Consider the following 13,344-nt stretch of genomic DNA (forward strand, 5'->3'; position numbering starts at 1 on the left):
GGCGCTCAGTTCGAAGCGGGACTCATCAATGAAGACAATTCTACAGCATTCAACGGGATTCCTGGCCGAAACTTGCCTGAGGATAAACGAGACGGCGGTGGGATAACAACCTAACTGTTTCCACCATACGTCCCGACAACCAGAAGTGCTGGACTAGAATACGATTTTTTTTTTTTTTTAGTAGGGCCCCTCTGCTTGTTACGCGCGGCACTCTTGCTGGAGGGCTGTTCGTTGACTATATTCTGCGTCCTGTTTTTTGGCTCTTCATGGCAAGCCATCCAGGACGTACATTTCAGCAAGATAATTCCCGCCCGCACACGTCGAGTGTTTCTTTCTACTGCTTATCTTCGTGCTTGCCAAACGCTGTTTTGGCCGCCAAGGTCACCAGATCTCTTCCTAATTGAGAAGGTTTACAGTTATTATGGGAAGAACTACTCAACGACGTCTATATTTATCTGTGGTGCCAATGGGATACAATTTTCTCAATTTATGAAGCTCTTTCCCTTGAGTAAATCACCCAACATTTGTGAAACTGTAACCAGTTTTGTGTGTCTGTACATCTACATCACATCTATCGATTTCCGTCATATTCGGATAAGTTCATCGTGGTGCTAATTTTCTTTGTCCTAGAGTGAAAAATATATGTGATGCAACAGCGAACTGCGGTTATAGTTCTACATCAGCCGCAGAATATTACAGAATAAATAATAATTTGTGCCGAACCTGACTCGTACCAGGATTTCTCGCGTGTGGTGAGAGGTTACGTTAACCGCTTCGTCTATCCACGCACGCACCCGGGAGTGACACAAATCACCAACACTCAGCTGATATGGCACCAAGATCGCAGTAGGAGTTAATTCTTCCTTGCCAAACAAACGTCGCCACGTAAAACTACCTCTCTTCACAGTACATAAATTCTGTTGGTATCACCTGATTCCTTACCTATTGCGAAGTCTACTCACCAGCGTGGATCTCGGTCAGACAATGGCAGATTCCTTTTCGACATCTGAAAGCTGCACAGACTGCGTCTTCGAATTTACCATTCCGAGTCCGATCAAGTATTGACAACGTGCAATGGCAAACTAGTTTCAAACAGAAAGGGTCATAGGTCCCACATCTGAAAATGAATACCATCCGTCCAGAGCAGACCCACTCGCCAAAGGCCTAAGTCTGTCACGGTGATCAAACAAAGAGATTACTGAAGAGCTTGTATCGGTATATCAAATCTGGTTAGAGCAAGCTCTCACAAATTATAGAAAATGCAAGCATGGCGATTCCTAAATAGGACAAAATATATTGCAAAGAAGTGAAAGTTCTGAGTAAGGCACCTTTCAAGTTGAAGATGGCCCGTTGATATACAAGTCACAGTTGTTGAAACTTCAGGAACAGATACGGATTCTGACCACAACTTATTAGTCGTCAACTACATAGGAGACCTGAAGAAATTGCAAAAAGATAAGAAAATAAGGAGACGGAATCTGGATAAACTGAAAGGACGAAAGTTTTTTTAGAGTTTAGGAGAGAGAATTTGGAAACAACACTACAACACGGAAAAGAAAAACAGTAGAAGGCCAACGAGTTCCTTGAAGACATGGAACAGTGATGGCATCAAAAAATTAAATAGGTAAAAAGACAAGGCCTAGTGGAAATACTTGAATGTCACAGGAGGTATTTAATTTAACTGGTAAAAGGCAGAATATAAAAATCCAGCCAACGTAACGGGCGAAAGAGAATACAAACATCTAAAAACTACATTGACAGCAAGTGCAAAATCTCCAAGCAAGAGTGCCTAGAGGAAAATATAAGGATTTAGAAGAAGGGGAAATATAGTTATCAGCTACAGGAAAATTAAAATGTTCTTTGGAGTAAACAGAAGCAGTTGTAGAAACATCAAGATTTCAGATGGAAAACAAGTACTAAGCAAAGAAAGAAGCGCTCAAGGTGGGAGGAGTGTATACAGGGTCTATACAATGAAGGTGAAGAATATCTTAGAAATGGAGGAGGACGTAGATGAAGATGAGGCAGTACATATGATACTGCGGGACGAATTTGACATTTCACTGAAAGGCCTATCCCAAAACAAGGCGCCCGGAGTAGATGGTATTCCGTTACAATTACTGACATACTTGGGAGAACCAGCCATTTCGAAACTATTCCATTAGATGTGCAAGACGTGTGAGACTGGCGAAATATCCTCAAATTCAAGAATAAAGTAATAATTCCAAATCCAAAGATACCAGGTACTGACAGATGTAAATTTTACCTAAACAGTTTAATAAATCATGGTTCAAAATCAAGCACGATTATTTATAGAATAACGGAAAACTTGGTATAAACTAACTTCGGGGTAGATCAGTTTGGATTCCAGAGAAAAGTAGGAACGCACCAAACAATGCTCACCCTACGACTTCTCTTAGAATGTAGGTTAAGGAAAGGCGAGCCTACGCTCAGAGAATTTGTAGACTTAGAGAAAGCCCTAGAAAGAAAGCCTTAGATAGTGTTGACTGGAATATTCTCTTTGAAATTCGGAAGCTAGAGGGATAAAACAAAGTGCGGAAAAGGCTATTTACAACTTGTACAGAAACCAGACGACAGTTATAAGAGTCCAATGCATGAAGGGGATGCAGTGATGAAAAGGAAGTGAGACACGGCTGTAGTTTGTCCCCAATGTTCTTCGATCTGTACACTGAGCAAACAGTTAACGAAAACATGGAAATGTTCGGTGTAGGTATTACAGATTAAGGAAAAGAAATAAAAACAGTGAGGTTTGCCGATGATATTGTCGTTCAACCAAAGACGAAAAGGTCTTGCAACAGCAGTTGAACGTAGTGGACAGTGTCTTGAAAGGAACATACAACATGAACGTCAAGAAAACAATGATAATGAAATGTAGTTGAATGGAATCAAGTAATACTAAGGGAATGAACTTAGAAAACTAGGCAAGAAAAGTAGTAGATGACTTTTGCTGTTTAGGCAGAAAAAAAACCGATGATGGCCGATGTAGGGAGGATACAAAATGTTGACTGGAAATGGGAAGGAAATCTATTTGGGTAACAAAGTAACATGGCGGCTGAAGTAAAAAGGATATAAAATGAGGACTGGAGATGGCAATAAAAGAGTTTCTGAAGAACAGAAGTTTGTTAATACTGAATATTGGTTTAAGTGTTCGCAAGACCAAACACTGTAGGACTCAAGAGAACCAAGCGCCTTGCATGGGCGGTATCAATACCGATGGCCGTTGAAAGCTATCGATTATACTAACTGTGGAAAATGCCCACCAGGAGGAAGAAGAGATGGAGGGGTGGAATCCATGAGGACTTGCTGCAGATTTGAATAGAGAGTGATTGACTCCAGGAAGCACAAAATAGAACCCAGTGTAGGAGGAACCTTGTAGCAGCGTGCGGTGCTCTGGTTCTTATTTCGTAAAGTAAGATAGTAGCTACGTTTTTAAGTCTTATCTGTTCTGGAGTGTGGCCACGTACGGAAGTGAATCATCGACGACAAACAGTTTAGAGAAGAGGAGGACAGAGGTTTTTGCTACGGAAGAAATCATTTTCAAGTATCCTATAGAGGATAACTATTTTCCCCTTCCTCTAAACCATTATACTTCTCATCTCCTGTTTGACTGTTTTGCACTTACTTCCAGTCTCAATTCTTAGACGTTTGTTTTCCCATTCGTCATCTTCATTAGCTCAATTTTTATATTTTCTCCTTTCATCAATTAAATTCAGTGTATCCTGTGATATCCTAAGATTAATTGGGCAGATCGCGTAACTGATGAGGAGGTACTTAATGGAATTGGTAAGACAAGAAATTTGGGAAACATCTTGACTAAAAGAGGGATCGTTTGAGAGGGCACATTCTGAGACATCAAGGGATCACCAACTTACAGTTGGGTTTGGGGGGGGGGGGGGGGGATGGCCACCAACCCTAGAGGCTAACCAAGAGATAGATAGATACAGCCAGCGGATTCAGCAGGGTGCAGGTGGCGGTAGTTATTCGGTGATGAAAGGGCGTTGACAGCATAGAGTAGTATGAAGTTCTAAATCAAACCAGGCTTCGGATTGAAGAATACGATAACACGTAAAGCCCTAGAATTACTTTGGGCACCTCATTAGATACCTAGAAATATCTTGGATGCGATAGTACGCCCTGGTCTCCCTTTGACCTGCGGACAGACTACAAATTTGTAAGGAACGTAACAAGAGAATGTTTAGAGCATTTTAAGTGTAGGAACCTTGATACTAGAGATGTGGCAAATATTTACAGATGAAGGACTGCTACAAATATTTGGAATGTATGCGCATAGTTGTGACAGGATATAATTATATCATTGCTTCTGTTACGAAATAACAGAGTGAAAGTGCTCAAAACAAAATTGGCATCAAAGGATTTAGAGTGCTACCAATGTGACTCTTTCTTCTCCAGTTATTTCACCATAAAATAATATTGACGGCCGCCGTTACAACGGAGTGTGAAGAAACGTAACCGCAAAGCAACCGCCTTTATGAAACACTACTGCAGAGTTTGACAGAGAGCTACGAAGCGAAAAATTGCACATCCCTGACAGGCCGACCTATCCTGTAAATCAACATGACTGATGAGTATGTAATCGGTTTGTCGTATTATTACATTTCTAGCATACTAGGTCAGCTCTATTTAACCGTATAAATATTTTTATACTATACTGAGATTTTATGGGTTCGAAGTAAGAAGATGATAATAACGTAAAATTTAATTGGTAGCAACTAGAAGGGCAGTAACATAACTTATTGCCAGTTATGGTTAACGTGAGAAAGGTAAATATTATGCAATGGAGGCCACAGCTGTCATCGTCTGAATATCTTACTGTGTCTTGAAACATACACACAGATAAACAAATATTAAATTACTTACGTCAAAGCCTCATCTGACGCATCTTCTTCAGTATATCCAGCTGCTAGTTTATCTGGCCAGTTTATCTGGAAGTTCGAAGCGTTTAGTATAAAAAGGCCGTGTAGCTTTCTGAGTTTATCTTTCGAAAGAGTAATCGTTAGCAGTAAGTTGCTTCCTCTTATTCTCGTATATCGTCTATGCACCTTTCTCGTATTTCATTTTAGTTTTGTAGGTCGTCCGTTACTTCTGAATCGATGTCCCCGCTGTGATTAAGAGACACTATTTTTCTCACTAAACATTGGCCGAAACAGGTAGTTTTTCGTCGTGTTGGTGAAGCTGAATGTCGAAGTTAGAAAATCAAGAAGCTTGAGTATGACATGCAACTGATGACTTGTCTCGTACATACAGTTATCATCTTCTAAATGGAGTAACGTCGTGTGGCATTATATCATGAAGTGCGTATATGTCTGAATTGTATGTGAATATGAATGATGCTTGTAGCGTTTTAAATCGCGTTTGTTGATGACAGAAAGACAGGGAATGGACAGGGTGTAACCCGGTGCCGGCAGAGAGCCTTTCCTGTCGATTATCACCGAAGGGGTCGTCGAGATTAACCACCCCACACGACTGACGAATTACCATAGACAGCGTCATAAGTCTGTAACGTATAAGAGGCTGTGAGAAGGTTTGAAATGTTCAGCAGGACGCTTCCGCGAATTCTGGTGATCAGTTACTTTGTACCCTCCCACACCCCGAAGTCGCCACCCCAATCTGGCGCACGAGTGTGCTGCTGCAAATTTGTTTTTCTATCAAAACGACGAATCGAACCTTTTACATCCGGGTCGAAAACATTCTGAAAATCATGCTTCAGAAATGACAATATTTACCCCTGGAGCGTCGTTAAGTTTATTCACAATCGCTGTCTACTGTGGCATTATCAAGTGGCAGCTGTAACAATATAAATGGCTTTAAGACTTGTTCAACCATCAGAATGTATACTGTTCTCAAACACTTTGATAAAATGATTATTGTATCAAACTTTTTCAGTGCTTTGATTTAATATCACATTATGAGCGGAGAATGTATTCTTAAGGCTGAATCGGTCTTTTGGCTATTTAGGCCGTAACTATTGTAGTTATGTACCCAGTTTTCGGGCACGGCTGTTTGCTTTCACATCCGCTTTCACGACTGCATGTCGACGTTCCTAGCGTCAGTTCCTTACGTAACTGACAACGCAGCGGTAGAAGTTATGGCGAATTGAACCACTTAGAGCGCATTCACCGACTCACTTTCCAGGAATGCAGTTCGTATTTCTCACATGTCGCTGCCTTTTCTCCTACAGATGATGACTTCCACCCTGGTATTGCTAGTGCCGATATTGTTGGCTGGGGCAGTCCTGGCCGACTCCTGCACGCTGCCCGACGCCTCCACAGAGACCTTCAGCGTCACCACGGTGAGTTCCCGTCATCTGGCAGTCTGCTTCTGGTCATCTACATCTGCATCTACATCTACATGGATACTCAAGTGCCGGGCACAGCGTTCATCTTACCACGTTTACAATAATTCTGTATTATTACATTCTCGAAGAGCACGCAGAAAAAGACGTACGCTTATATCTTTCCGTGCGAGCTCTGATTTCACTTATTTTATTATGAAGATCGTTTCTTCCTATGTAGGTCGGCGCCAGCAAAATATTTTTGATTATGGAGGATAAAACTGGTGATTGACATTCTGTGAGAAGACTCCGCCGCAACGGAAAACACCTTTGCTTTACTGCTGCCCACACTACATCCTGCATCATGTCAGTGACACTCCTATTCGCTATAATACAAAACCTGCTGTTCTCCTTTCAACTTTATCGTCGTGTTCCGTTCATTCTATTGGTAAGGATCGCAGCCCACGCGGCAGTAATCCAGAAGTGGACAGTAAAGCGTAGTGTAGGCAGTCTCTTTAGCCAGATGCAGAGTAACACCATACTCATTGCCCACCCTCATCGAAAGACGTTTACCTTAATGTGGAGGTCTTTTATGTTTTCAAAGTACATCATCCACATATAAATGTATCAACATTCAGCAGTAGGTTCCCATGCTGTTCTTTATCTTCTTCCAGTCTATGGGATACGTTTATCTCGTTCCAAAACCAAACGACTTTAACCAAACCGACTTTATCTCTTGATCGTGTGTCGTATATCCGGTCTCCCAGTCTGATTACGTTGTATTGCGTACGTGGCGACATTTTTGTGTGGTCACACGTTTTTTGTTGGTAGTGCCTGTTCGTTTACATTTCTAGGAGCTGTCTTATGTCTTCACTTCTCATTCTGTCTCTTAACGTTATCAAAATGGTTCAAATGGCTCTGAGCACTATGCGACTTAACTTCTGAGGTCATCAGTCGCCTAGAACTTAGAACTAATTAAACCTAACCAACCTAAGGCCATCACACCCATCCATGCCCGAGACAGGATTCAAACCTGCGACCGTAGCGGTCGCTCGGTTCCAGACTGTAGCGCCTAGAACAGCACGGCCACTCCGGCCGGCAGATAACGTTAATCCAACAAGTGACCACAGAATCCTTATCTCCATGCCAGCTGCTATAATTATTCGTCTCTTTCTTTCCTTAGTATCCAGTTTTCGCTACCATCCACAAGAGAAAGCTTAGACATTACGTTGTGTAGCCTAAGCGTTATCTCTTTCCATATAATTCTAACAAGATAGCTCCATAAAGAAACAATTATAACGTTATATTTTGATACATATCTGAATTAGTTATATTTATTGATATCTCTCAACTGATACATTTAAAGAAATTTCTTTGCTCTGTTATCTCAGTGTTCTACGCTATATTGCTCTTCTTACTTGTTTCACTTCCAGTGACATTGCTTTTGTTTTATTTATAAACATAACCATTCGTTAAGTCAAGAAATCGTTATTCAAATTAACCGCATTTTCTGGTAAATTGCTTTCACTCTCTGCTTCGGCAGCCTGGTCGTCCGTAAATAAAATACAGTTAACACGTTTGTTTCTTTACACGTCCGTCTCCTTGGGGCTTTTCGGATTCCATTCTTCTAAAACTCTGTAGATACATACATGTATCAAAAGAATTGGTGAGAGACCGTACACCAGTTTTACTCCCTGATTTTCAGTCAACAACTTTTCATTTATAATAATTTATTGTTTATTGACCATCATGTAATGGCATTCAACAAATTTTGAGGTTCATTGTTGTCAATCAGCTGTCCCCATTATTTTATTGCCCTAACTTGTAGTAGATTTTCTCATAGTCTAGGATAAGCGGAAATTAAAATAAATTTGCATCTGCACAAGATATATCGTGACTAAAACTGCAATGCTCCTCTCACAAAAATGTATCTGCTATTGGCTGGCGATGTCTTTAAGGACAATACCAATAAATTTCATGAATCTGTTCTACGTCCTTCAAAACACAAGCGAGACTGTGTGACAAGTGCAGACGTGTTGTGTGTTGTTCGCAGGCCCACAAGAAGTGGTACCAGCAGTACCGCTAACCCTCAACGGACCTGGACCCCCTGGGTTGTCTCATCCTCACACAGGACCCTGGCGAGGCTGCTAACCAGATGACGCTCAGCGGCGCCTTTAGCCAGGACCCATCGTGAGCACTTCCATACTTAATATGTATACGACGTCCGTAGCTAGGGTGACGGGAGTCTCTTACTATTGACAGACTTAATGAGTGATTTTGCCTCACACTTGGTTCGGCTGGGACTGCTAGTTCAGAGGAACTTTCAGAAAGAATACTTGTGTCACATATCGGGTCTCGAAGCAGGAACCTTTGCGTTTCGTATTCAAATACTGAACAGAGCTTTTCGAATCACGACTCACAAACAAAATCTAAACTTCGCTTCTGCCATTGAAAATTTCAGACATTCTCTAAGGCGTTTGCACTTTAAAGGGAAAGATTCAGCGACCGAGTATCTATCTGGTCCATCATTTATACCTTCAGTGAAAACTAAAACAGAGACTGAAAATCCATATCGGGTACAGGTCTGATATTCGATCCCGAGTCGGTTGTAGGATTTCCTGTGTCACTTACTGCTTCTTTCTCATGTGGCCGCAATTTTTTGTGACGAAAAATGGCAAATTTGAGCTGTGATTGGCAGATAAATCAGTAACTTAAATGGTCGGAGGACGGCTAGGCATCACACACACAATAAGACCATGTCAAGTAAATCGCACGGGACTTCAATGCTTCGGATCGTGGCCGTCATTTCGTTCCTGAAAAACGAGCTGTAAATAGATAGTAATTACCGATTTTTATTCCTGAAGAAGGGTATTCAGCATTAAACGTACAGTCGACAATGATGTCCTTCTAGGCAGTGTGGAGGAAAGCCTACATTGGTTCCGAAACAAATCGCAGAAAACGTATATATTAGTCACTCCCAAAATTTCGCCGCTACTCCTCCAGAATATGATTCGTGTTTTGATCACGTAATGGCGTTTATGACAATGGAAAATTATTGACAAGTGCGAATATTGGAAACTGTGAATCTGCGAGAGTGAGAAATATCCAGTAGCGTAGCGTCATCACCGCCAATGATATAAAGTCTACACTCAACTTCTTTTAATTGCCAAGAATTTTTCTTTATCAATCGCTTGAGGACTAATTCTTTTAGAAAGAATAATATGGAATACAAAAAGTTAGCAACAGATGAAAAAGAGAAAGATATAAAATGATTGTTCGATTGCAGTTACATGATGACAATTTTACCCGTGATGAATCGCTTTGAGAATTCCGTCCACAGCTACGGTGGCAAAAAGTTAAATTGCTTTAGGTACAGTAGAAAACATTTAAATGGGCTATGGTTCATCAGTAAAACACAATACTTCTACACTTCTACATTCGCATTACTGTAATACACATGTCTTTCGCACAATGCTTTACGGAAAAATTTAAGCTTCTAATGAACATACCGTTTCAGAGCTGCTGTCACGGCCGACGTCACTATCGAAGGAAACAGGCTTCACAGCACCTACTACGGCAAGTGTGAGTACCTGTCCCAGAACAAACTTCCTAACGGTAATACGTTTTGTTGGCCAGCAATCAGATGCATTCTTTAATGCTCTAGAGTGATGGGACAATCTGGGAGAACAATGTCTTATTTACGTCTGGCTCTGAAACATTTTTCGGTTTCTTTATACACTCCTGGAAATGGAAAAAAGAACACATTGACACCGGTGTGTCAGACCCACCATACTTGCTCCGGACACTGCGAGAGGGCTGTACAAGCAATGATCACACGCACGTCACAGCGGACACACCAGGAACCGCGGTGTTGGCCGTCGAATGGCGCTAGCTGCGCAGCATTTGTGCACCGCCGCCGTCAGTGTCAGCCAGTTTGCCGTGGCATACGGTGCTCCATCGCAGTCTTTAACACTGGTAGCATGCCGCGACAGCGTGGACGTGAACCGTATGTGCAGTTGACGGACTTTGAGCGAGGGCGTATAGTGGGCATGCGGGAGGCCGGGTGGACGTACCGCCGAATTGCTCAACACGTGGGGCGTGAGGTCTCCACAGTACATCGATGTTGTCGCCAGTGGTCGGCGGAAGGTGCACGTGCCCGTCGACCTGGGACCGGACCGCAGCGACGCACGGATGCACGCCAAGACCGTAGGATCCTACGCAGTGCCGCAGGGGACCGCACCGCCACTTCCCAGCAAATTAGGGACACTGTTGCTCCTGGGGTATCGGCGAGGACCATTCGCAACCGTCTCCATGAAGCTGGGCTACGGTCCCGCACACCGTTAGGCCGTCTTCCGCTCACGCCCCAACATCGTGCAGCCCGCCTCCAGTGGTGTCGCGACAGGCGTGAATGGAGGGACGAATGGAGACGTGTCGTCTTCAGCGATGAGAGTCGCTTCTGCCTTGGTGCCAATGATGGTCGTATGCGTGTTTGGCGCCGTGCAGGTGAGCGCCACAATCAGGACTGCATACGACCGAAGCACACAGGGCCAACACCCGTCATCATGGTGTGGGGAGCGATCTCCTACACTGGCCGTACACCACTGGTGATCGTCGAGGGGACACTGAATAGTGCACGGTACATCCAAACCGTCATCGAACCCATCGTTCTACCATTCCTAGACCGGCAAGGGAACTTGCTGTTCCAACAGGACAATGCACGTCCGTATGCATCCCGTGCCACCCAACGTGCTCTAGAAGGTGTAAGTCAACTACCCTGGCCAGCAAGATCTCCGGATCTGTCCCCCATTGAGCATGTTTGGGACTGGATGAAGCGACGTCTCACGCGGTCTGCACGTCCAGCACGAACGCTGGTCCAACTGAGGCGCCAGGTGGAAATCGCATGGCAAGCCGTTCCACAGGACTACATCCAGCATCTCTACGATCGTCTCCATGGGAGAATAGCAGCCTGCATTGCTGCGAAAGGTGGATATACACTGTACTAGTGCCGACATTGTGCATGCTCTGTTGCCTGTGTCTATGTGCCTGTGGTTCTGTCAGTGTGATCATATGATGTATCTGTCCCCAGGAATGTGTCAATAAAGTTTCCCCTTCCTGGGACAATGAATTCACGGTGTTCTTATTTCAATTTCCAGGAGTGTATTTAGTTTCACAGGCTAAGAAATGAGTTTCCTACCGGTTTTATCCGTGTGTTCCAGACGGAGAATTGTTGACCGCTGAGCGTAACCTCGTCTATGGAAGCGCAGACATCTTCATTGAACACTTCTGCATGGTGACTGGCGGTAAGTTGTACGTTTATCTCTCACAATTGTAGAAATTTTGATACTGTCACAATGATGCAGGTTAACGATTGCAACGTCACTCGAATAATTACTAATACTACATATGGAAACTGAGTTTCACATCTGTCTCTACTCAACACTATTCACAGACGTACAGAACCCTTGGAACGAAGCCCTGAAAAAGTAATATGCGTTTCCACACTGTACTTCATCCGTCAGTCACTCAATTTGTCAGACCATTTGTACAACTAGTAAGCAGTGGTGTTTGCGGTAATTATATGCTGCACAAAAACAGATGATGAAGGAAAAGACTGATAGAAGTGCAGCACCCAGCGGAAGGCTACATAAAAAAAGTATTTTTGATGCTGTCACGCATATTTCTAGCGTTACAATCTGGATTCATACACAGTACTACAAGCGGTGAATCTATATACTAAAAAGTAGATTGTTTTACTCTCACGTTCGCAGGCGTCCCCTCTGAATGACTACCTTATTTTTTACGATGAACTAAGTAGCGTTACATTTCCTTACGGCTCCAGACATTGAAGATTAAATGAATGGTTGCTTACACTTACATCCATAATCTGTAATGCGCCTTTCACGTGGTGGCGGAGGGTTCTTTTGCTATCACATGTCTGCCTGTTTCTGTTCCATTCGCGAGTGATATGCGCGAGGGACGACTCTCTATGGGCCTACATATGAGATCGAATTTCTCTCGCCTGTCATCGTCATTATGTGAGCTTAAGAATGCAGTCTGAACGTATTCATAGTTTCAAGTCGCACACTCATCTTTTATGTGAAGGGGCAATTTGGTTGCAGTGCTCTTGCCGTTAGACTCGCATGGAAATTTCGATGAGCAGTGTACTACGATAGATTTGTTCAAGATGAATCAATAGTTAGCTACACTGTCCATATGAGATTATAATGCTCCTCTTGACGTTTTACAACAAGACAATTCACTGTGGGTGTGTAATGCGAACACATGAACATCATTTTCATTAAACCCCAATTCAGGAGAAATATTAAGTGCGGAAATTTGACTCTGTAACATCTGTTTGGAGTTTAGACAATTTAGAGGAGAGTGGGTGACAAAATTAACTTCCGAAAGATAAAGTCGATCTGGAAACCAGACAACCTAAAACCAGTGCGGAGTATAGACGTAAATATACAACGACAAATCGTGACAATGTTTTCATGTTAGAACTAATGTTATCATGCTGTGTGTAAGCTACATGATGAAGCACATAGATTGCTCCTAGTACCCATTACGTAGCTTTAATGGCAAAACAGATGCTCATAACTTATTATTTTTCTGACTTTTTCAGACGAGATGACGTTCATCTTCACCACTGCCGAGAATTCGAGTGAAGATCTGGTTAACCAGATATGGACTGAGGTCGACGCACGCCCTGAAATCGACAGATCCAAATTCCAGGAAGTCAGTTGTTAACCGCTGTCGATCTCTGAACATAAATAAAAGAACTTCAACATACGCAATCATTGTGTTTAATTATATTTCCTGTTCCGTATGTTTGTTAGTGGTAATGTAGTATCTAAGCGTTTATATTCCATTTTTGAAAACGTATGTTTCACAAATGAATGTATTGTCGATTAAGAAACTTTTTGTCATAATCTGCGCACCTCGACATTCTAAGTTAATTTTAGTATACCGTAAAACTGGGAGGAGAACCAAGTTATTTGTGGTGTGCCCTCAGAGACGCTGTAGATCTGGGC

At 42.7% G+C, this 13,344-nt stretch overlaps 1 protein-coding gene across 1 annotated transcript in view; it reads left to right on the forward strand.

Moving 5' to 3' along the window:
* Positions 1 to 13,091, forward strand: part of LOC124805184 — a 38,975-nt gene extending 25,884 nt beyond the window's left edge. The window contains exons 4-6 of the mRNA XM_047265675.1: positions 9,828 to 9,892; positions 11,527 to 11,610; positions 12,936 to 13,091. Of these exons, the coding sequence (XP_047121631.1) occupies positions 9,828 to 9,892; positions 11,527 to 11,610; positions 12,936 to 13,060 (274 nt within the window). The 3' untranslated portion in view covers positions 13,061 to 13,091. The remainder of the gene's footprint in view (positions 1 to 9,827; positions 9,893 to 11,526; positions 11,611 to 12,935) is intronic.
* Positions 13,092 to 13,344: the final 253 nt, after the last annotated feature.

Source organism: Schistocerca piceifrons, chromosome 7 (genome assembly GCF_021461385.2).
Source record: "Schistocerca piceifrons isolate TAMUIC-IGC-003096 chromosome 7, iqSchPice1.1, whole genome shotgun sequence".
NCBI classification, from domain to species: domain Eukaryota; kingdom Metazoa; phylum Arthropoda; class Insecta; order Orthoptera; family Acrididae; genus Schistocerca; species Schistocerca piceifrons.